Raw genomic sequence first — 24,032 nt, forward strand, 5'->3', positions numbered from 1 at the left:
TTTGTAGTATTTATTGACTCTTGTATATGTTGGGTCAGGTTGGAATTAGGCAGCCCCCGTTTGGACTAAGCTGAAGCAGGTTCGGGCCCTGCACGTGCTTCCCTGCACGTACCAAAGGTCAGCAGCAGTCGGAGGTGCCCAAGAAGATAACCGGTGAAACCTGATGTTCCCGGTTCGAAGAAAGCCTCCTGGAGTCGACAAGCAATTCTCGGAGTGTCCAGACCCCATATTCTAATTGCCATACATTCCTCACCACCCCTTTAAAAACCCTCTACCCCAGCTGCTGAGCACGACTTCCCTGACCTGTTGGCCTAGGTCATGGAACCTTGTCCGGAGCTCCCCTAACCCCTAATAAAGCTCTTTCTGCTTCTGCTCTCCCTTGTCCTGTCAGTTATGTCCATCTTTGTCCCTGTTCCTCAGTTCCGCCTTTACAGTATAGTTTTGCCTGTCCTTTTCTAGATTTTGTCTGCTGTTTGCTCAATCTCTTTCTCAATCCACTGAAAATACTTAAATATCATTCTTTCAAATTATTTATCTTCAGAGTTTTGTAGCTCTGTATTTTGGTCACTTTTTTGAGTCATTCTATGTAATATTTCTTCATGTGAACTGAGGTTGTCTGTTGTCCCTGTTTTTTTTGTTTTGCTTAGACATATTCAAGTGAGCATGTCCGGGTTGGTAGTCTACTAATTGGGGGGGAGGTCAGATGCTAGCAGGCATCTCCCCTGAGGGCGATCAGTTGCCAGACTGCAGCGGGCCCTGCTCCCTGCTGTTAAAGACAGTGGACAGGAGGCCTGCAGTCATCTATTTGGTTCTTGTAGGTGGGGTTTACACCCTACTGATAATGGTTCCTATGGAGACCCAGAGAACAGGTCAAAGTTAAGCTGCCATCCTAAATCAAGATCTGCCCATGTTGTCACCTATATACCCCAATCCCTCCTCTTCCTATTGCATGTATGTCCCTAGATCACCCCCTCTCATTGCTGTATAACCTATAGTGCAACCCCTTCCTGTGACGCATGTCTTTACCTTTAATTAGTGCGCTTGCATGCCCCCCAAAAGGTATACTGTATAGGCCTGGGTTAGCAAGAGAGATCTCTCGCTGGTCTCTCCCTCCCTGGCCTTTCTTCCCCCTCTCCTCTCCTGTCCTCTCTCCCTTGTTTCCTTTACCATCTCCTTCCCTTCTGCCTCTCTCCACGTGGACCACCAAATGGGGCTGAGGTGAGCAATGTTACCATGTAATGTGTCTGACTGCATTATTGTAATATCTCTTCTATCGCTCATGCTCTCAATGACTTTAATATAATATATATACATCTCAATCGTACAATTATGCTTACTGAATCAGAGACTAGCGGTGGGGGGCTGGCACCCCCGGCTCCCCCCAAAACTTATACTACAACTAATCGGTTCTCCAGCTTGGCAAGACTTTGGCACATAGCACTTGTCTCCCAGTGGGTCTGATAGAGGATGGGAGTGTGTGCAAAGGTCCCTGTTAATGTTTCATGTGGAGCAATCAGTGATGGTTTGAGCTGCTGTTGGTCACTGTCTGTCATTGATTGGATGAGGCAAGAACAGGTGGGGACCCCTCACCCTATCAGGTGGGCTGCAAGAGGTACAGATGTAACTGGGAAGTGTTGGCACAATTGCTTTCTGGTTGCCAGTCAATGTAGACATTTGTGTGCTGGTGAAAAAGCCCAGCTGATTATCAGGTTTCTGCCTTGATCAGAACACTATTTACAAAAGTTCTAGAAAGCTGTGCTGTGTCAGGGAAGCCGGAAGCTGATCCTTCTGTTTGCCACCTTGTTCACTGCTATTGCTAGCTCCTTTTAGTTGATATCCAATCCATCTCTCAATCTTTCCCTCTGAGTCTCATGGTTCTAGAGTTATCATTGGTATCTGCTCCATTTAGTCTCTCAAGCCTTTGTGATAGATCAGTGGTTCTCAACCTCCCTAATGCCATGACCCTTTAATACAGTTCCTCATGTTGTGTTGACCCCCAACCATAAAATTATTTTCATTGCTACTTCATAACTGGAATTCTGCTACTTTTATGACTCATAATGTAAATACCTGATATGCAGGATGTATTTCCATTGTTACAAATTGAACATAATTAAAGCATACTGATTAATCACAAAAACAATATGTAATTATAGATTGTGAAATATTTATTTCTAATTACAAATAAATGAAATTTTGTCTTGAAGCATGGTGCAGCATGGGTAACAGTCTTAATATAACAACAGTAAACTACATTGCTATATTTTGTGCCAGTATGTGTAAAAAGCCAACATCAATGTGAAGGTTGAGATAGCTTCTTTCTCACCAGATCAGAAATTCTCGGGGCAGTCTTTGCATAATGAAGATCATCTTCCATAACAACTCTACTTCTGTATTTAGACTTGATAACTAACAAGCTGGAAAACCCTGTTTCACAAAAATATGTTGTTGGAAATGGAAGAAGGCGTAACAGAGTCTCAAACAGAATGGGATATGACTGCAAACACTTGATGCATAATTTTGTAACTGGCATTGTAGAGAAATCAGTTTTCTGCCGTTCACTTTTATCACTGAAAAGTACTTCGAACTGCAGTCTTGTTTTCTGATTTTAAAAATGTTTTGAGTTCATCACAAAGCTCAAAAACATGTTTTAAAACTTTTCCTCATGACAACCATCTCACTTCAGTGTGAAACAGCAGAGCATTATTCTGCACATCCAACTCATTGCAGTTTCAAAAACAGTTGACTATATAAGCGCTCACCTTTACAAAATTGACAGAACTTATGACGCTTTTCATTACTTCTTGTATCTCTATGACAGCATATTCGTTGCTAATATTTACCAATGAATCATACAGTGAGTTCCTATGACTTGTGGTGACTCATTCATACCAAATATTGAAATCCAGATTGACACCCCAGCATAGCTGGTGCAGCACCATCTGTGCAAACACCACAAACCTTTTCCCAAGAAATCTTACGCTCTTTCAGAAATGAACCAAGTGTGTCAAATACTTCATGTGCTGTAGTTGTCGTTTCAAGAGGTTTGCAAAAAAAGAAACTCATCTTTAAACTCACCATCATTTAATATACCTCACTTAAACCAGTAACTGTGAACAGTTTGCAACATCTGTAGATTCATCAAGCTGGATGCTAAATATTGGAAATGGAGCAGATTTAATTTCCTGGATTACCTGATCAAGAATATCAGCAGACATTTCATCTATTCTTCTGCGGACAGTGTCATCAGATAAGGAAATTGCACTCAATTTTGTAACAGATTCGTCTCTGATTATAACTCAAACAATGTCTTTGGCTGCTGGCAACAGTAAATCCTCAGCAATGGTGTGAGGTTTCATAGCTCTGGCAAGTCTGAGTACCACCAAATATGAAGCTTCAATAGCTGCTACATTTTGTTTGTGGTTCTGACCACCAGTGTCACGTCTGGCTTTCTTGAGTCCATCAGCTTTGCTTCTAAAATGGTTGGTATCCTTGCTGGCAAAGCTCAAATGCTTGCTATCAAAATGGCATTTTAGTTTGTTTGACTTTATAGATTCAGCTGATAGAACTTCACAAAAAAGAACACATTGCGGTTTCTCAATTCCTGCTGTGATTATTGAGGTAAATCCACACTAAAAAATCCTCACTACATTTTCTTTTCTTAACGTTCTTCTGTACATGATCTATTGTCATGGGATGGTTTTCTAATGAAAATAATATATAACAATAGCTTTAATAATACAAAAGATGATACATAGCACAGTTCAGTCAATACAGTTCATTAAAGTTTCCTATGATTTACCATTCTCTGTTGTTGTTTTTTACATACCTGTTACTATCACAAGGGGGCAGTAGTCACATCAACCACTGCTGAATATAAAAAGACCAATCAGCATCCAGATTAAATTTCCATGATACAGATTTTTTTACAGTAGTTGATGATTTTACAGTACATGACTTTACATTTACCCAGTAATTATAATTCATGAAGTGTCGCTTTACCTCCAATACTGCTGCTTTCAAAACAGCAGCTGCTTTCTACACAGTAGCTGCTCTCTACACAGTAGCTGTACTCTACACATGTGTAACTGGTCCGCATAAGTACGTTATGGAATCAACCCTGTCACACACACCTGTCACCACGCCAGGTACTCATATATGGGTATATCTGTAGCTGCATGTGGGTGGACCCGTCTGGAGATGGGTAGAAGAGCGGTGTCTCGGTTCCTAAGACCACCGGAAATGTATGTTTTCTGATGGTCTTAGGCAACCCCTGTGAAAGGGTCATTTGACCCCCAAAGGGGTCACAACCCACAGGTTGAGAACTGCTGTTGTAGAGGGTCTTGGTAGCCTGTCTGCTTGGTCTGTCATCTTGCTGGAAGACCTCTCTTTCTTCTTTTTTAATGTACTATAAATGTCTAACTATAAATTTCCAGCTGAGTACTACTCTCAGGGTGTCCCATAAATTTAGTTTGTTGTGCTTATTTTCATTCAAATCTAAATATTTCCTATTTTCCTTCGTAATTCCTCTTTTGACCATTTAGTGTTTTCATAATGTGTTGCTTCATATCTACATATTTGGAGATTTTTCCAGTTAATCTTCTGTTATTGCATTCTAGTTTTAATCCACTGGGGCCCGAGAAAACACTTTGTAATTATTTTAACATTTTATAATGTGTTAGCCTTTGTTCAGGCCCAAAGGTTTGGACTGGAGACTACTGTGTGTTCTGCTCGTGTTAGGTGTTGAGTTCTGTTTCATCTAGTGGGTCCACAGTGCTGTTCAAGTCCTCTATTTCTTTTGTAGTATTCTATCGAGATCTACTATTTGTTATTCAAATTCTCCAAGTAATACAGTCTATTTATTGCTCTCATTCTGTTAATTTTTACTTTACATATTTAAAGTCTCTATTACTAGAGGTATGTATAAGTGAGTTTCAAAAAATTCATCATCTTATAATCCACTTTTCCACAAACGTTTTGAAGTCCCCTCTAATATTTATAATTGCTATACATGCTTGACATTTTGACATTTTTATCATTATAAAATGTCTCTCAGTGTCTCTAACACATTTCAACTAAAAAAATTGGCACGATTTTCATTGTATATTTTCTAATAGTCCAGCAGAGGGCAGCAAAGCTATTTACAGCCTAGAACCTCACCCACTTCCAGCAAGAAGGCTGCTGACCCACCTCACTCTGTCCCCAGGCCAGCAGGGTGTGAGTCCCATCAACAGTCCTCAGTCCACACTGCTCCTCACTGTCAACCCACCAACACTAGACGCTGTCAGCTCCTCCATCCAGCCACGTTCAGCCCACTTGAAGGTGCTTCCTGCTGAACCAGGTTCCTCATTCCACAACCTCCCCCCTTCCCTTGACGACATCCCCTCATGCTCAGGACTCACTCAAGAGGGCTCTTCCCAGGTGGGAGAAGCTCTCTGTGATCTCCAGACCAGCTCAGATACCCAGAGAGTCCTCCTTCACGGCCATTAAAATTATGTCACTCATTCCAAACACATGCCTTATGTGTGGAACCCCGGGGCTTAAAACAGGACCTGACGTAACATCTGTGCAGTAAATATTCATTTAATGGGGGAAGACTAACCACGTCACTTCACATGCTGACTCCTGAAGGTCAGAGCACAGTCCATAAACCCAGTGGCATCCACACAGGAGGAAGCCAGCAAGTGCCTAGCGCTGTCCCAGGGATGTGGGTGTTTTAATGCTCAAAATGTCAAGGATGGTGCCCTCCTGACAATGAGCACAGAGACCTAATTAGCTCCAAGATAACTAACCCCGGGTAACTCGTTAGTGACCACAAAGCAGTTAGGGTGAGACTCCCCACCACAAAGGGCCCCTGATCTGTGGGGATACGTGGTTCTGGTTTTCTGGTCCATATTCCCAGTTCCAAGGAGTCCTTGGGATAAGGAGAACTCACAACACAGATTGGAGACAGGATTTCTTAGGATCCAGCTTTCCTTCCATCTCAGAGGAGCTAACCCCACAAGGGCCTCCCCTCCCTTAATAAGCACCTCACAGAACCCCAGCATCCTAGGGCGACAATGCTCCAGATCAGCCCTGTGGGAAGGTCACTCACAGATGATAGACAAGGACATGGATCGCCTTGAGGCAATGGCCCAGGACTGCGATGGATGGAAACCTAGGGCATTGCAGAGCAGGGAGTAGGGCCGGTGGGGGCAACCTCCCAGTTCATGTTTCTCGAGGGCAGCCGAAAACACCTCACCAAGCTCCTCACTTAGAGCCTTGGGGACAGAAAGGTGCTCTTGGGCAGGACATCCACCTGGGCGAACAGCCCTCCAGACACGAGAACCAGCGGTCCTCTGCACACCTCCCACCCGCTCCCGGCCGCACCCTACACTGGGGTGGGGCCAGAGCAGCCTGCAGACCTGCAGGGAACGGAACCTGAGCATGACCCCCAACCTGAAGGTGAAAGGTCCTCTTGTCCAGGGTCAGGACCAGGTCATGTCCTTAGGAGCCTGGGCTGCAAACCTGGTGCCCCAAAAGCTATTAGCCACAGGTCTCTTCAGGGCCTCCAGAGGGAGACATAACACAGGAAAAAATTTCCCCTGAGACAGGGGCGTGGCTTTTCCCTAGAGAGGTGGAAACAGAGACTGGTCTCCATCTTCTCTGCCCACAGACCCAGAGGAGCCCCTCCTACAGGTCAGCTCTGTCCTGTGCCTCCTGCCTGAGACTCAGGGCCCTTGTGCTGCCGGGGTGCCTGTGCAGCTCCTCACTCTCTGCGTGGGCCCCACCCCCACCCCACCCCCGTGGGTAAGGCAAAGTGGGCATAGTCCCTCACCTGGGACAACGACACAGGCGGCCCCGGACAGAGAGAACGCTGATGGGCTCTGACCACTACTCAGCCAACAGATACCAGAGAGAGGGCCCCCTGAACCATTGCCCTGAGGACATGGGTCCACAGCCCCCAACCGGCCATCTCCAGCCTGCTCTCTTCAGGACCCAAAGGAAATGTCCCCTCTCACTGACACCACCACCACCACCCAAAAAAATAGAACTGCCTCCTGGACGCCAGATTCTTTGTCTCTACCTCAGGAAACCGAGGACAAGCTGGTGAAACTCGCGAGTAGAAGAAAGATGCTGCTATGTGCTCCCAGGAAGATTTACAGTCTCCACATGGTCAGTAGGACTCACAGCAAATTTGATGACCGTGAGTTTGGTCTCTTGCCTTTCTGACTATTCATGTACACAGGAGAGGGTCAGACGTCATCTCCAGGAACCAGATCACTGGTTCTCCGCCCTGCTGGGCATCCTCCGCATTAACTGTGTAGCTGCTGAAGCAGCATTTTAAGGCATCATCTGGATGTCTGGCCACTTTATAAAGTGACTCTGCTGCACAATTCTCAGTGACAAGAGATCCTGATGTCACCCCTAGAGCTCCTGCTCCTAAGGGAAAAGCCAAATGGTGTTGAGAGGGGAACTCCATGGGAGAAACAACTGTCCCCCACCCCAGATTCTGAGAGGACACAGCCCTGGAGGCCCAGGCCCCAGCACTGGGCTCACCCCAGAACCAGGGTGGGATGAGGTGGGGAGGGTCAAGGCTGAGAAGCCAGGGCCAGCAGCAATTGCCAGGGAAGCTACAGTGCAGACTGAAGGGAATGAAGGAAGCTTAGAAACAGAAATGAAAAGGGAGGGTAAAAGAGGCATCCAAGAATAGACCCCGCCCCCAGACCACATGACCTGGGGAAGCTCCCGCCCCAGGACAGGGCTTGGTGCTCAGAGGAAGGAAGGACAGCAGAGCTGACACCTCTGGGGCACCAGCTTTGTGAGCAGTTCTGGGGCCGGAGTTCTTCCCACAGCGGGAGCAGAGAGCAGCAGGGACCCATGGAGGCCCCCTCAGTCACTCCCAGCAAAGGGCACAGCTCCTGGCAAGGGGCACTGCTCACAGGTAGGAGGGGACAATTCATGGGGTGGGAGAGTGGGAGAACAGAGACAGGCCAGGGTCTACCCAAGAGGTCAAGAGTCTGGGAGGTGACAGAAAGCTCCCAGTGAGTACAGAGGATGAAGAAAGGGAAGGTGAGGCAGCATCAGGAAATGTCAGGGAACTGGAATTGGTTAAGAAACAGAAAAGAAAAAATGTGCTATTTTCAAGTCAATTCTGACTTATAGTAATTCTGTAACACGGAGTAGAACTACCCCTTCGAGTTTCCAAGGCTGTGAATCTTTCCTGGAGCAGAAAGCGCCGTCTAGCTTTCGAGGCACAGCTGGTGGGTTCAAACTGCTGCCCTTGTGGTGAGCGGCCCAACGCTTCCCCCATTACACCATGAGAACTGGTAAGGGGAACAACACCTCAAGTTTCCCAAATAAACCGTCTCTAAACAATGAATATTTTAAACTGAGAATTTTTCTTTTTTAAATATACGTCAATGTGGTAGCATGGAAAAGTCTCCACAAGGTACCCTAAACACTGTCCTTGCCGACCCATCTCAGGAATGAGCAAGGAAACACCAGGATGTGGAAGAAAACCTTCACTGATTCCCTAGGGGGAGAGGGGGTAGGCAGTGAGCCCTGTCTAAGGCACTAGGGATACAGCCCACCCCCACCTTCATGAGGCTCACAGCTAGGGGAGAGGGAGATACACAAGCTAATAGATTTGCATGTGATGTCAGATGTTGACTCGCACCATGGAGGACACAGAGCAGACAGGATGGAAGTGGGGACAGAGGTCTGTGGACTCCAATCCCAAGGATTCCTCTCCCTCCATGTCCAAGAGCTGAGAGAGCTGCTCAGACTCAAGGACCCGGTTCTCCCTCCCAACCACATCGTCCACGTGCTGACGTCACTCTCTCTCTCTTCCTTCCTAGTCTCACTGTTACTGTCCTGGAGCCCGCCCACCGCAGCACAACTCACCATTGAATCCGTGCCCCGCGCTGCTGCTGAAGGACAGGATGTTCTTCTCCGCAACCCTTCACAAGCAGAGGCTGCATTCTACAATTGGTATAAAGGGAACAGTGTACTAATACAAAACAATAGAATTGGAACATACGCAGTATCATCTGGAATATTTACTAGGGGACCGGCCTACACGGGTCGAGAGACCATATACCCCAATGGGTCCCTCCTGTTGCAGAATGTCACCCTGGCAGACACAGGAACCTACCTACTACAAAGAACAAAGGCAGACGGAGTACCTGAGGCATTGACTGGACAAATCCTTGTATTCCGTGAGTCATCCCTCTCTGACTTCTGAGTCTGGGAAGGGGGTTAATTCTACTTTAAGGATGATTGACAGATCAAGAACCTTTACTGGGCCTACACTCACTACTCTATTCCATTCCTGGATTTGAGCATTTCCATGAGAATTCCTTTCCTGAATCTAGACCCTACAGACTTTCCCTCCCTCAGAGAGGAGACTCTGAGAGGGCTTAACTAAGCAAATGAGTGATCACTCAATCAATCCCCCCACCCCCTGTGGCTCCTCACCTGAAGGTGACCCTGGAGCATTTGGTCAGGCCCTGGCCTGAGTGACTCCCGGGTCCTCATAGACAAACTCATGCTCAAGAAGGCCCTTCCACACCGTGTCCTAGGTCTGATGCTTCCTGAGCCTGAGGAGCCTGTCACCAGGATTCCGTATTCTCCTCCTGGGCAGGGCTGACTAGGAGCAACAACGGACTGACTTCAGAGTCTTGGGCTCCTGGAGCCAGAGCTCAGCTCCAAGAGATAGTCTAGTCAGTGAATAATAAACCGAGTCCTTCCGCTGAGGTTCAGTTTGAGACCAGAGATAGACCGGTGCCCCGGACCATTAGCGGACTACCCTAGGCAATTTAGACGACTTCCCAGGAAGGTCAGTGTCCCCAGGAGGAAGAAAGAGGGGAGAAGATGCTACAGGTAGTGAGTGTGTTTCCATCTGAGGAGCCCTCTGGTGGGTGGAGAAGATACTACAACAAAAGACCAAACTCACTGTCATCCAGTCAACGCTGACTTATGGAAACCCTGTGGGACAGGGTAGCGCTTCCCCTGTGGGCTTCTCAGACCTTAACGCTGTAAGGAAGTATTGTTTGTGCAGCTCCTCCGGACCTCGCTTTAAGTAAGGCAATTGTAAATACGTACAGGTTCATTCAGAGAGCCTTGCAAATGAGATACCATTTATCCTTTCATTGACCTTACTGAGGGGAAACTGAGGCCTGGAGAGAAGAACTGCTGAATCAGGCTCACAGGGACCATGACTATCAGATCAGCTTCATGCCAAGATCTGCTGCAGCCTCAACGCTGACCATTCCTACAACTTTGGTGGCCTTTTTCAGGAGGTGGACCCGAATGCAGCCACAGGTTCAGATGCTTTGCTCTTAGACATCCCAAGTTAGAAGAAAGAGATTTTTATGGGGGTGGAGGTGAGGGGCAGGGAAGGGGTCAGACAAATGAACTGTTAATGCTGCTTAACTTAAGAACAAAATTATTTACTTTGATAGTCATACACACGCCTCCATGTCCATACAGCCAATCTATGTGCTCCCTACAATGGAGGGGAGTCATTACCGTGTTTGTTGACTGAATTGTTCTGTGTTTTCCCCCTGGAGCATAAAGGACTTTGCTTTCTCTCTCCCCATGCACAGCAGATCCAGCAGGTAACATATTGCTCTAAAGGAAGGGAGGAGGGAACGGTGAGTGAATAATGAGTGATTCACAATCTCTCGGTGAGGAGTTAGTGACAAAGACCTCTTTCCTGCATTGACTAACACCAGTTCTTCTAGTTTGATGTCTTTCCTCCTTCGGTATTGAGTGAGATACCTCAGAATTCCCCTCTGATCAATTCTATCCCCTCAGCAGGCTCACCTGTCTCTCCCCATCCAGGGAGACCCTGACTTCAAGCTGGCTTCAGTATGGTCCTTTGATGGTACTGTGATCTTTGCTGGCCACCAGGGCTTATCCTAAAAGCGTCTAGTGTTCTGTTACAAATATTCCTTCCAGCAATTGGTCTTGGATCTTTGGTCACTGATAATCATTTTCACATATGGGAGAAATTTCAACATTTACGCAATCAAAGTTATATTCAAGTACACTCCACACAAGTGGTCCATAATGGCCAGACCCACAGCAAGTGCATGCTCTCCTCACTTCCTGCTAGTGACCCCCTCTGCATGTGGAACTGTCCACATGTATTTCAGGACAGGTAGATGTTATCTTACCTGTCCTCAGCCCTGTAACAAGGGGCATTCAAGATCCAGGAGAGAGAAAAGGGTCCTATTTTAAGCCAGCCATTTCCTGCTTATTCATTCACTGTTTTCTAGATTATTCCTTGATTTTAGATCAGTGGGCCATGAGCTCTCTCCTCAGTCACCATAAAATATTGAGGAGAATTTCCCCATATTCTGACCTTCTGGCCTGACCACTAGATTCACCACTGGGCTCACTCCTAGTTTCACTGAGTGTAATTTCTACTCATAGCACCCAGTCACCAGACCAGGCTGCCCCATATCTTCAGACTGGAGAATAATAAGAAGTCCCATCTTTACCCACATCTAGAATATCTTTGAAAAGAAGTTTCAGAAAAAACACCTGGGCTGGACAATGTAGAATTGGAGAGCTTCGGGGACTGCAGAACACAAAAGATTCTGCTGATGAGAATCAAGCAGCCAGCTGATCAGAGAAGAGCCAGGAGAGGCCAGGGATCATCTCTGATCTCTATACCTGCTCCTTCATGAAAATTTGAGAAAATATAAGATTTTTTAAATTAATAGAATATAAGCTGGTAAGCCTTATATTCTCTGGTACTCCATTGTCAAGTATTTTTCTTATAAGACAAATATGCTAATCACTCTAGGTTGGCTGCAAGGAACGCAATGCCAACTCTGATTGGAAGATGCCTTTGCAGGAATCAAAGGTACCAAAGAGGTAATCTTTACTCTGTTTTATCTGACAGGGAAGTTACCCAAACCCTCCATCGAGAGCAACAGCTCCAACCCTGTGGAGGACAAGGACTCTGTAACCTTATTGTGTGAACCTGAAACTCAGAACACAACCTACCAGTGGTTGATAAACAATCAGAGCCTCCCGGACAATTCCAGGCTGGAGCTGTCCATGGACGACAGGAATCTCACTATACACAATGTCACAAGGAATGAATCAGGATTTTACGAATGTAGAACCAGGAACCCAGTGAGTTCCAACCATAGTGACCCATTCTTCCTGAATGTTTCCTGTGAGTAATTTGTGTTTACACATGACAGAGGCTTCCACCCAATTCCCCACTGTCAGAGTCCAGCCAGCGTTAGGCTACTCAAGTCTAAGTACATGAACCATCAGCCCCTGGACAGCCAGGCTGGCCATGGCATCCTTTCTCTGGGAAACAGAGGCAAGCATAGTCATGCAGGACAAAAAGGGGAGGGGCTGCCCCTGGTCAATGGCATGCTCAGGGACAATGCTTGAGATGGAGAAACAGGTCAGTAGTCTCAGAATCAGGCTCAGGGTAGTAAGGGGCTCTCAGAGGGAAGCTGTGGCCCTTCCCTCCGGTTCCATGACAACATGGGTTTGTTCTGTTTGCTCCAGATGGACCAGACACCCCCACCATCTCCCCCTCAGCTGAGCATTACTCTCCAGGGGACAACATCAATCTCACCTGTCAAGCAGTTTCTAACCCATCTGCACAGTATTCTTGGTTTATCAATGAAACCTACAGGCAATCCACACAGCAGCTCTTTATCCCCAACATCACTGTGGGTGACAGTGGGAGCTATGCCTGCCGTGTCCATAACCCTGTCACTGACCTCAATAGAACCACAATCAAGACTATCACAGTGTCTGGTAAGTGGCTCCCTGGAATGGCAGCCCTGAGCTCTGGGGTGGATGTTCGTCTGGTTTTCTGGTTCGTCTGGTGGACGTTCATCTGGACGTTCATGGAAGTTAACCTACAGTCTATGTCCCCTAGGCACACGGAAATCCCAAATTCTGTCCTTGGATCCAGTCTGGAATGTGGGTGGGGCTTGGAATAGGGGCAATGGGAGGAGGGGCTTCATATCTACAGGGGGGTAGGTAGACGTTTCCTCAAAATAATCTGCCTGTCACTAACTTGTCACATTCTGTCATCTCTTTGTTTTCTTTCACTGACTCCATATGCTACAAAGCTTTCAACAGGCTCACATGTTTCTGATTTGAGAGGATGATACAAACCCAGAGGAGTGATGGGCAGGCTGAAGTTCTGCCCCCTGCTCTGTTCCCTATTCCTCACTCAGCAGCCTGGTTCTGACACCATCTATGGCCGGACATGGAAGTGTGGAGCGAGTGTGCACACTAAAAAATACACAGGTCACAATGCCTCAACCACACTAGGTCAGGCTGCAGGAAAGGGAGGACAGCTTAGGGGTGATGCATCTGAAGCTGCATCCTGACAGAAAAGTCACAGATGGATAAACTGCATGACACTGACACAGAGCATTCACAAGGAAAACCATGCGTCACGGAGCGTCCTTGGAAAACTAGGCTGATTTACCCACAAAGTCTCTACATGGAAGAGAAGGGGCAGGGCAAAATATATATTATTTCAACCTGTGAACGCAGGACCCTGTGTGTGATAGAAACCTGTCAGAAAGGGAAAACGCAAGTAATTTTCCACTCGCAGAGCTCAAGAGGAAAGTAGTAAGGCTGCACGCTGTCAAAGGTAAGAAACTTCCCAGACCCCCAAAAAACAAGGCAGTACCTCCATCCAGCTTTCCTGGGTCTCACTGCGGTTTACAGAGACAGCCGAGGCCTAACCTCTGTTAAGATTATAACTACTTCTCTCTAAGGTTTCCATCACCTGATACTGGATTCACAGACTGGAAGCAAAACTTTTTCTAGATTGAGAAATCCTTGAGATTGGAATCACTCTAATTTCTTAAAGAGTGTTGATTGGGCTGGCTGGGCTTATTATTCCCTAGCATACTGTTTAGCTAAAAGGAAGGGCCTTCCCTTCTGTATGTGCAGCTGCCTTGGCCCTGACCTGGACAATGCAGGCAGCCTGCCTTCCTCACATACACAAGCTTGCCTGCCGGAGAGGGCCTGATCTCTCACAGCCACAGGAGACTCTAGGAAAGGGTCACAAGAACAGTTTGGGAAGTAGAATCCCACCCAGTAACAAGGTTGGTGCACAGGTAGGCTGGGAAGAGGTCCTGCGCTGATCCTACAGAGGCCCTGGGGCTGCATCTACTTCCTAGCGAGGGGAGTGGCCATCCTGCTCTCATGGATCTCCACCTGGACAGAGGTGCCTCTGTGCAAGGTCAGGAGCACCTTCTGGGTCAACTTCCGGGCTCACTGTGGGGCCTCCAAGGTGGCTGAGAGCTCCTAGAAAAAGATGGCTCCCAACCCCAGTCCCCCTCTCAGTCACCTCCTCTTTTTCCCACAGAGGCCTTGACCAAGCCCTCCATCCAGGCCAGCAACACCACAGTCTCAGAACATACAGGGCCGGTGGTCTTCACCTGCCTCACCAAACACAACGGAATCTCCATCTCCTGGTTCCACGATGGTGAAAGACTGAGGCTCACGGAGAGGATGAAGCTGTCCCAGGACAACAGCTCCCTCACCATAAACCCTGTCAGGATGGAGGATGCCGGGAAGTATCAGTGTGAGGTCTCCAATCCAGGCAATGCCCAGAAAAGTGACTCCCTCACCCTGACTGTGGAAGGTGAGTGACACTTTATGCCCTCCTACATCTTCTCAGCATAGACTAACTCTTGCAATGGTGGGCAACATGGGTAAAAGTGACTTGGGACAGAACGTCAGTGAGTAGATGATTACAGTAAACAATGGTGAAGTGGCAATGAATGTACAAATGTGCTTTACACAATGGATGGATGTATGGATTGTGATAAGAGTTGTACCAATGGTGAAGTGGTCACAGGCTCTGAACAAAGCTATTTATAAGTTTCCTATACCAACACTGATCTCCAGGTGTGACTGGCACGAGATTCTGAATTTCCAAGTCTCAGATTCCTCAACCAAAAATTATAATAAAAGGACTGATTTATAAGATGATTTTTAAGGTTTAATGTGTTCTTCCATTAAACCATGAAGATTCTCATACACAGAGAAAATGTTCCATGAAGGTTAGCTCTTATTATTGCTACCACTAGTATTAGCCGTGGAGTCAGGAAGGCTAGAAGTCAAGTCTATTAGACCTCCTATGAGATGTAAGACTTTGGATGAATTTTTTTCACCGCTCCAAACTTCAGTTTTTCTTCTGTAAAATGTAAATAATGTCTGTGTGGCATGATGACTATAAGGATCAAATAACATATATGCGCAATATTCTGCACAAGATCTGGTACATGACACACCCAATAAATACTAGCTAGCAGTCACATGAACAACCAGCCTTGAGTACCAGGCTCAGCCCCAAATGATTCCCACAGAAATTTAAAAAAATATATAGAAGCTGAAGCAAAAGGTATATAAGTGGAAGTGGGAGGGAATGCATTTCACAGAAACTGACTGATTATTGGCTAAATATGGGAAAGGGTGTGGGGGAGAAGTTAAGAGTTGAGTGGGCTCTTTCAGAAGTCAAGCTCTAGGTCTTTCTTCTAAGGTGGCTAACCGTGGGGTTAGTGTAGTGGCCAAGTGCTTCACTGTTTGTACCATTTTTAATAATACTTACAGACCTGAGAAAAGCCATGGCAGTGCCACTTGGTTTTGAAAGCAACTACTGATAAAACATAAAAAGGTTTTCTTGAGGAAAGCATTTAAAAATATTTACTGAGTGGTCCTTGTCTTCCTGGCAGTTTATTCTATAATGATTGATTCTTTAAAAAGTTTTTTTAAAATTCTATAATTCAAAATTAATTGATACAAGATCTGGACTAAAATATGCAAGACATTATAGTGACTAAAATGATACCTTTTGTCAACAGATTAACTGTTACACATTCAGTATCAACACTGGATAGTTAATGGAAGGAAAACACTATTAAAAAAGAGAAAAAGATAAATGCAAATTTTTTTACTTTCATTTAAGTTAAATGCAAAATATTAAGTCTGATATGTTAGTTTTAATCCGAAGGAGCAACAAGGATGCCATTAGACAAGCAAGATAATTATTAGAGGGGGAACCGATCATAATGATCACCAGAGAACCACACACTCTCCTCCAGGGGGAAGATCACGGAAACCAGCGGGGAAAGGGGAGAGCAGTCGGTGTTAGATGGGACATCATAATGCTTTATAATCTGTCAAGAGCTCACGGGGGTGGGGGGGGTGGGGGGGGGGCGTAGGAAGAGGAGCTCATACCAAGGACTCAATAGAAAGACATTGTCTAGAAAAGAATGATGGCAACCTGTGTGCAGGTGTGCCTGACACAATTGATGTATGGATTGTAATAAGAATTGTAAGAGCCCTCGATACAATTTTTTTTAAAAGATAATTATTAGAGAAGAGGTCTCTGGGGGAAATTGGAGCCAGGCAGGAGGGCCCTGAGAGTGCTGGGCCCTGATGCAGATCTGAGCGCTGTGAGGGGGAATGGCAATGAAGGAGGTTGTAGGCTGCAGCAGTCCTAAAGAGAAGCCTTGGTGACATGACAGGTTCCCTGCTGGCTTGCCAGCTGCTCCGAGGGAGAAAGATGAGACTTTCTGCTCCCGTAAGAATGAACAGCCTCGGAAACTCACAGGAGCGTTTCCATTCGGTCCTGTAGGGGCACTTTGAGTTGCAGGTGACGCAGTAGCAGTGAGTCAAAGAGTCTAGGAGTCCTGAGAATGTGTCCACAAAGCCATGGGGAGTCCTCAAGCCAGTCAGAGGAAACTGTCCCCAGGCAGGGCCTGCTTGAGTTGCCCTGCTGGGAGCCTGTGGGAAGCAAGGTCCCTGTGGAAACAAAGTGGTGAATTCGGAGCACAGCAGTCTGGCTATTCCAACAGCTAAGTCCCCAGCACAGGAGATCGGAGAGGTGCATCGTCATGGCTGCCACACCTGGGAAGTTGAGAAGAACATGTGACCAGGAAAGGTGGAGAAGCCAAGAGGGAAGTTCTAACAACACAAAAACACCATCCAGCTTTTCTCACATTCCCAAAGCTTCCAAAGGATCTGAGTAGCTAGCATTAACATTAAAGACCAGCTGGCATTGAGTGCAGACAGGCCGGGATGGAACTGAGACAAGATTGTTCATCAACCTACAAACAACATAAACGAGAGGAGGGGGAAAAGGGCGGGATACAGTCTGCCAGTCACCTCACAGCACTCTCTCTAGAAACACCTATCTGTTGAAGGAACAAGTAACAGGCTACTTCCTGCTGAAACTTGTTTCCCCAAGCACACCCCGCCCCCCTTGACTTTGACTTGCCAAATGCTTGGCATTCTTTCCTTCTGATTTTTGGTTGTTGTTGTTTTCTTCCAACAGCAAATGCAAGCAATTCTGGCCTCTCAGCTGGGGCCATTGCTGGCATCGTGATTGGAGTTCTGGCCTGCGTGTCCCTGGTAGCAGCTCTGGTGTACTGTCTGTGGGTCAGGAAGACTGCAGGGTATGATGTTTTTCTCTTGCTCTGCTTTTTCCAAAACTAACTGCCATGCTGAGGGGAGAGAACAGGCTCTTCTTCACCTCTGCCTCTGGGTCTGGGCCTCCTCTACCTCCTTCCTAAACTCCTGCTGCACAGCACTAAGGTCTCTGCTTCCCTGGTCTTCATGCTCCCAGTACCCCACTGCCTCTTGGACATGGAGTTCCCCACTCCCATGGGATGAAAAATGCCCAAGTGTATGCTTCTGTTCCACCGTCGGGAAGTCAGGGTCCAAAGGAAGATAAATGAGAAAATGAAAACAGGAACAGCCAGCAACAGGACGGCCTGTGCCCTGGTGACCACATAGTAGGAGGGAGGGATGAGAGAGGAACGCACTGTAAGGGAAACCAGAAATACCCAGAAGGCCTCCGGGCAATAAGCTGAGAAAACAGCAGTCTGTGCGCCTCATGGAAATGGAAGCAGCTGGTAAAGAATTAGCCTAACTGCACATTGGAGGAGACACAGCAGTATCTCCTCCTGAACTGGGACAAGAGTTAAGTCCTAGGTGGACAGTTAGAACCCACCCAGGGAGCAGCTCCTCCAGAGAAGGACCTGCCCATCGGCTCCTGTCAAGACTGCTTCCTAGAAAACCCTGTCACCTGGGGTCTCTTTGAGTTGAAAACTGATTTGATGGCATATTACAAACCCCACCATAACACATGCATACTTAGCAAGTGGAGATGAGTCAGCCCTTGCAGTGGTGACAAACAAGGGCCTCGGAGGAAAGGTGTCCGCGAACACGGAGGAGTTACCTGCTGAAAGTGTCCTTCTCGATTCAGAGAGCAGCTTTCCTGTGTTTGAGGGAAGAAGTCACAGTGTCTGGTATTTATTTAGGGCAGGCGACCAGCACGATCTTACAGAGCAGAAACCCTCAGCAGCCAACCACAGTAAGTAAAGCCTCCCAACGTGAGGGTTGATGTGCTCCACCTCCTGCCCTGCCCTCTAGCAACTCCCAGATTCCCAGACCTCTCTCTGCCTGCTGAACGTCTACAGAGGGATCTCTGCTCCCCAACTAGAAGTTGGCATAGGTCCTCACCTCAGAAGGTTCCCCTGAGACACAGCCCCGGCCAACCAGGCCTCAGCAAGATGGACATGTTTCCAGGAGCCATTCCCTCATCCTTACTCCTTCCACTCCTGCCTCTATTACGGATGTGGGCACTCTCCCTTGGTGAGGCTTTTCCCTGACTTGTGGGTGCACTGGGTGCTGCAGGTGTCACGACCCCTCCTGTCACTAGACCGTACTGCTGAGAAATCAAAGGTCAAAATCAAGGTCTGTGCACTGATAAAAATTTCAGAAATGGCCTGAGGCCGCCTAAGACTGCATTCCTGCCCCTCCTCTTATCCTAATGCTGCTGGACCACAGACTCACAGGGATGGAAATTTCTCCTCTGATCATGGGCCACTCCTTACCACCCCACCACCTGCTTCCTCTTTGGCTAGAAATTAACAACAGCCTAGGAACACGGCTGTTCAAAGGCTGTAAGTCAGCTTGGCATGTTCATTAATGTGAAACTCTTCTTTTCCTTTCCCAGATCAGGAATACTCTCTGCCTAACATGGTAAGCATTTTCACTCGCTCAACTTCTCATGGAAAGATCTCTGTTTGTAATGAGTGGTTCTGTGTTCAAGACGAGAGTGAGCGCAAGAGCTGAAAGCAGCGAGATGAAAATGCACATAACAAGATAGACAAGGGTGCTGCAAAGACTTCACGGGAAAATCCATTAGCTTTTCATTCCATTTTTCCAGGAGTTTTTTCTTGAAGCCTCCCTGTATACCAACTCAACCATCTGTACATGTACAATTCAGTGAGAATTACTGCATTCTTCAAGTTGTAAAACCTTTCTCACTATCCGGTCCAAATTGTTTCACCACTATTAAATAAGCTCAATTCCCCCTGAACAATAACTCTAGGTTCAGTTACTCTTGAACACTACTCTCTAAGATCAGGATTGAGTCAAAGTGGAGCAACAAAAAAGCATTGGTTAATGGCTTCCATGGGTCCACCTCTTAGCAAGGAGTTGGATTTTGGAATTACCCCCACCCTGTATTTGATTTCTGACTATGATTCTTAGTATCTCTGTGAATTTGAGCAAGTAATTTCAATTCTTTGACCCTCGGCTTTGTCATCTGTGAAGTGAGCTATCTGACTATCTACAAGCGAAGTTGACGGGGTTAAATATTGTTATGTCAAGTACCTCGCACAAGGCCGAGCACAAAGAAGTGACTAAATAATCCTCCCTTCTCCACCTTCATTCTCACCTTCCTCTTCCTGTCAAAAGCATAATCCCCATCATCGAGGACATCGGAGGTCCTAGTTCCTGGATAATAATTTTACACAGCTTCTCTCATTTTATAAAGAACACACATATCCACTGAAAAGTCCTTAGGAACACCATTCTCCACCCCCATGTAAGCAACATCTACCCCAAAATAAAACTCTTCCGGTCATATCCCTTCCAAGAGTAACCCCTATCCTCACTTCCAGATTAGCTTTGTTGGTTTGCTCTCATTCAACGTTACATTCTGTGGCTTCCATACACATTGTTCTGGGTATTTATAGTCTGTTCATTCTCATTGCTGTTGTGTCTTCCGTTGTGAGAATACGATAATGTGTTTCTTCTAATGACCATTCAACAGGAGTTTATCAGACAGAGATAATGAGTAACAAAAGCCCTTGACCGAAGCTAAAAGTGGTGGTAGTAAGTGGTGCTACATCAAGACATGCCAGGGGGAGGCATGGCCATTGACACTGATTGACTTGTTGGTACTTCTTCTTTTCAGGCTAATGAAGTTGCATACACTGCCGTGAGCTTCAGTACGCCACAGCAACCCAAAACTCCAACTTCAGACTCCCCAGCCCCAGTGGCCACAGAAACAATTTATACAGAAGTTAAAAAGAAGTAACACAACCTGCCGTGCTCAGGACACTACCGATGTATTTATTCCAGGTCCTTGCCATCCTCATCACGGGAGATCCATTTACCCTCAAGGGAAAAGGAAAACAATCCCACTTCCAAGCTGCACTCCTTACTGCTCTGCCACAAGCCTACTAAGTCATAGGCCCTGCCATCAGTAGACGCCATGAAATTTGGCAAAGACAACTTTGAGAGACAGTTCCTAGGATCTCCCCATCCCTCCCCCAGTCCTCACCTAGATTTTTTTTAAACTTACCTCTTCAGAGCATACTCATTCCTTCCCACCCAAGTCCTGTCCCATCGGAGTCTAATTTGAATTTATCATAACTTTGAGAGTTGTGTGCCAGAAAAGGAAAGAAAAAGTAAAAGCATAATAACTTCTCCTGTCTCTTCAAAGCCAAGTGTGAAAATCAAATATATGCCGCAAACTAAACTGTGTAACTCTACAACGATATCTACTGTCAGAGCTGTCAACCTATAGGACCAGGGAGGATGCACTTTGCTAATTATTAAGAATATAATCTAAACTTTTTGCAAGCTTAACACGAGAAAACCCACCTGAAGAAACTAGAAGAACTATCCATTTCTAATGGAAAATGCAAGTGTGCATATACTTTCTACATATCTTTATGGCATTCAATCAAAACAAGGTTAAAGAAGTCATCTTGTAATAGAGACAATCTGCTGGGAACTTGGGAAAGGAATCCAGAAGAACTTTCGGAATATTATTTAAATTACTGTTAAAGAATGAAAATTTGAGGGTATTGGATTCCCCCCCCCCCCGACTTTTTTGAGATAAACCACCATTTAAATTGTTGCAATATTTCATTATTTCTGTAAAAGCTGTTTTTGTACACCTCAGTTGTATAAGCCAATCTGACAGCCTTTGTTGAAAGAAACCAAAGTCCACTGGGTTCCCTTTGCCAGGAGCTCCTCTGGCCTTTTTGAACCAAGGGCTCCAAACAGAAGGTCACAGGAGGCACGTTCCTCACCCATAGCTAGAAGTGAATCTACCTCAGTTTCCAGGCATCTCAGAATACCACTCTGTTCCAGGTTTCTCCCTGTGCACCCACCTTCCATCCTCTCTGTCGGCTCCACTGGGCTTTCTCAGGAATCCTTGGCTTCTGCAACGTGTGTTCGGTTCTTGAAAAGTGAGCGGCCCCTAAAAGGAGCACTGTCACTCGTGCTGTTGGCCTTGTGTGCAACCTAGGAAGCCACCGTGGTGCTAATAGCCCCTTGGGGACAGGAGCTATGAGAATGTATTGGGACATGAGGGGGAAGATGAGGACAGAACTGTAGGCTTCCTAACCCGTCTCTGAAGGTTCGCTTTTGTCCTATGAGGTCTGGGTCCCTGCATGCCTTAGAATAAAGCGGAAGGAAGGAAGGTTGGACGCAGGAAAATGTGCTTCCTTCCCAGCATTCTTCTACACGGATAGAATTCCTGGAAGGGGGTCAGAAAGAGGATTTTTTTTTTCAATATTGACTGCTTCGTGCTGTGCCTTAGAGGGTTCCAAAGTGGGCGTTCACGATTTCCCAACCTTGGTACATACTGTGTACTTGCCCTCATCCTCTCTATGCCGTGTTATTTAATTTTGCCTGGCTAAGGCCACTGAATTTTTTTCCCTTCTGTTTCTGGATGAATTATTTTCCATTGATTTGCCCTGTATTTATAATAAAATATATGTTCAGACCAGACATTCTGCCTCACATCTGATACGGCTCTGGAAAGTGTCTTCTTTACAGGCGGAAGAAAGAAGGTAAATATTCCTCCATGGGGAGTCAGAGTAAGTGTATTTCTGAGTGTTGAAGGTACCTGCTCTAGTCATCAGAAATTTTGGCTAAATTCATTTGCTAAATTCACTGGCTAAGAAAGAAAGTCTAAGACATCAAAGACCCAAAACAAAAAATCATATTAATGTCAATGAGGGGGAGTGCAGAGTCGAGAGCCAAAGCCCATCTGTAGACAATTGGACAGCCCCTTACAGAAGGGTCACAAGGAAGAGATGAGCCAGTCAGGGAACAGTGTAGCACCATACCCTACAAGTTTCTTCTAGTTTTTAAAGCTTCCTTCCCCACCCCACCCCTATCATGACCCCAATTCTACCTTACAAATCCGGCTAGACCAGAGCATGTACACTGCAACAGATAAGAGCTGGAAATACAAGAAATCCAGGACAGATAAGCCCCTCAGGACCACTAATGAGAGTAGTGATACCAGGAGGGGAAGGAGAAGGTAGGGGAAGGAAGGGGAAATTGATCACAATGATCTACATATAACCCCTTCCCAGGGGGTCGGACAGCAGAAAAGTGGGTGGAGGGAGACAGTGGTCAGTGTAAGACGTGAAAAAAGTTATAAATTTTCAAGGGTTCATGAGGGAGGGAGGGGGGAAATGAGGTGCTGATATCAAGGGCTCAAGTAGAAAGAAAATGTTTTGAAAATGATGATGGCAACATATGTGCTTGACACAATGGATGGATGTGTGGATTGTGATAAGAGCTGTAAGAGCCCCTAATAAAATGATGTTTAAAAAAAGAAAAAATAATAATAAATGTAACTGAAAGCCCCAGACCACAGCTCCAGCCTTCCTGGAGGATCTGCCAGTCTTCCTGTGGAAAAGAAAATGATTGCCTAAGTATGCTTGCCTGGTTCCTTCCATCGTGCTGCCATTCAGTCAGTTCCAACTCAGAGGGACCCTACTGGTTTCTGAAGCTGTGCATCATAGGAGCAGATAGCCTCATCATCCTCCCAGGGAGGGCTGGTGTGTTGGCATCGCTGCCCCTGAGGTTAGCAGCACCCCGCTTATGCAGGGGAATAACAATTCTCACCCAGGAGGCTTCAGCAATGAGCCCTCGGTCAAAAGGCTTGCCCAGATTCAGCCACGTGGAAATCTTCTTTCAATCTCTTCTTTCCCACCATGTTATTGCCCCTGCTTTCTGAGAGGGTCAGATCTCTTCTCACCTGGATAACCTTCATTTATTAATTCTACAAAATGCTCATCTATCCTCCTATCCCCTTCACTTTCAAACAATTAAAACATGCGTGCTATATTCACTATCTTTTCATGACCTTCTCATCTAATTTCCCCAGATGCGATACACTAGGGACAGCATACAATCACGATGTAACGGTCAGATTGAAAGGAATTGTCACAGTGTCCACCCTTCACCATTACAATACCTGGGACCACAGATATTTTCCTTCTGGGAACTTCTGCTGCCGCCACCACCACCACCTATGTGCTGCCCCTCACACCATATTTAGTACCTAGACCCTTCTCACCTCCCTCTACCCACTCCTTCCTCAGCTTCAATGATTTCTCGGCAGAAATCTATAGCTTCTACTGCTTACAATAACTCATGTCATCTATATTCAAATAATTTCTGAAATTATTCCTTATTCAAACTGACTATCTGCAACAGCTTGCTCATTTCTCTCAGTGACAACACTGAGAAACACCCAGATCCTTCTCATTTGCGATTCCATTTCTCTTAAAAGGCCATCGATTCTTTTTAAAATATCTCTCAGTTCTGTTATTGTCTCCATTCTCAGAAATCTAGTTAACCCAGGCCCTACTGAAAGCTTCTTTGCTTATGACTGCCTTGTTACTGTTCCTAAAAATCACGCATTCTCCTAC

At 46.2% G+C, this 24,032-nt stretch overlaps 1 protein-coding gene across 3 annotated transcripts; it reads left to right on the top strand.

Moving 5' to 3' along the window:
• Positions 1–7,771: 7,771 nt before the first annotated feature.
• Positions 7,772–22,092, top strand: CEACAM1 (CEA cell adhesion molecule 1). Of its 3 annotated transcripts, XM_045292270.1 has the most exons (9): positions 7,772–7,924; positions 8,841–9,200; positions 11,897–12,175; positions 12,523–12,777; positions 14,354–14,632; positions 17,330–17,450; positions 18,318–18,370; positions 19,016–19,041; positions 20,264–22,092. In XM_045292270.1, the coding sequence occupies exons 1-9, from the start codon at positions 7,861–7,863 to the stop codon at positions 20,384–20,386; spliced, it is 1,560 nt and encodes a 519-aa protein (XP_045148205.1). In that variant the 5' UTR covers positions 7,772–7,860; the 3' UTR covers positions 20,387–22,092. The 3 variants fall into 3 exon arrangements, with proteins under 3 accessions (XP_045148205.1, XP_045148206.1, XP_045148207.1); XM_045292271.1 differs by lacking the exon at positions 18,318–18,370 and having other exon boundaries at positions 20,264–20,352; XM_045292272.1 differs by lacking the exons at positions 11,897–12,175; positions 12,523–12,777.
• Positions 22,093–24,032: the final 1,940 nt, after the last annotated feature.

The sequence above is a fragment of the Echinops telfairi genome, unplaced genomic scaffold (genome assembly GCF_000313985.2).
Source record: "Echinops telfairi isolate 266 unplaced genomic scaffold, ASM31398v2 ScPeMD7_655;HRSCAF=1070, whole genome shotgun sequence".
Lineage (NCBI taxonomy): Eukaryota > Metazoa > Chordata > Mammalia > Afrosoricida > Tenrecidae > Echinops > Echinops telfairi.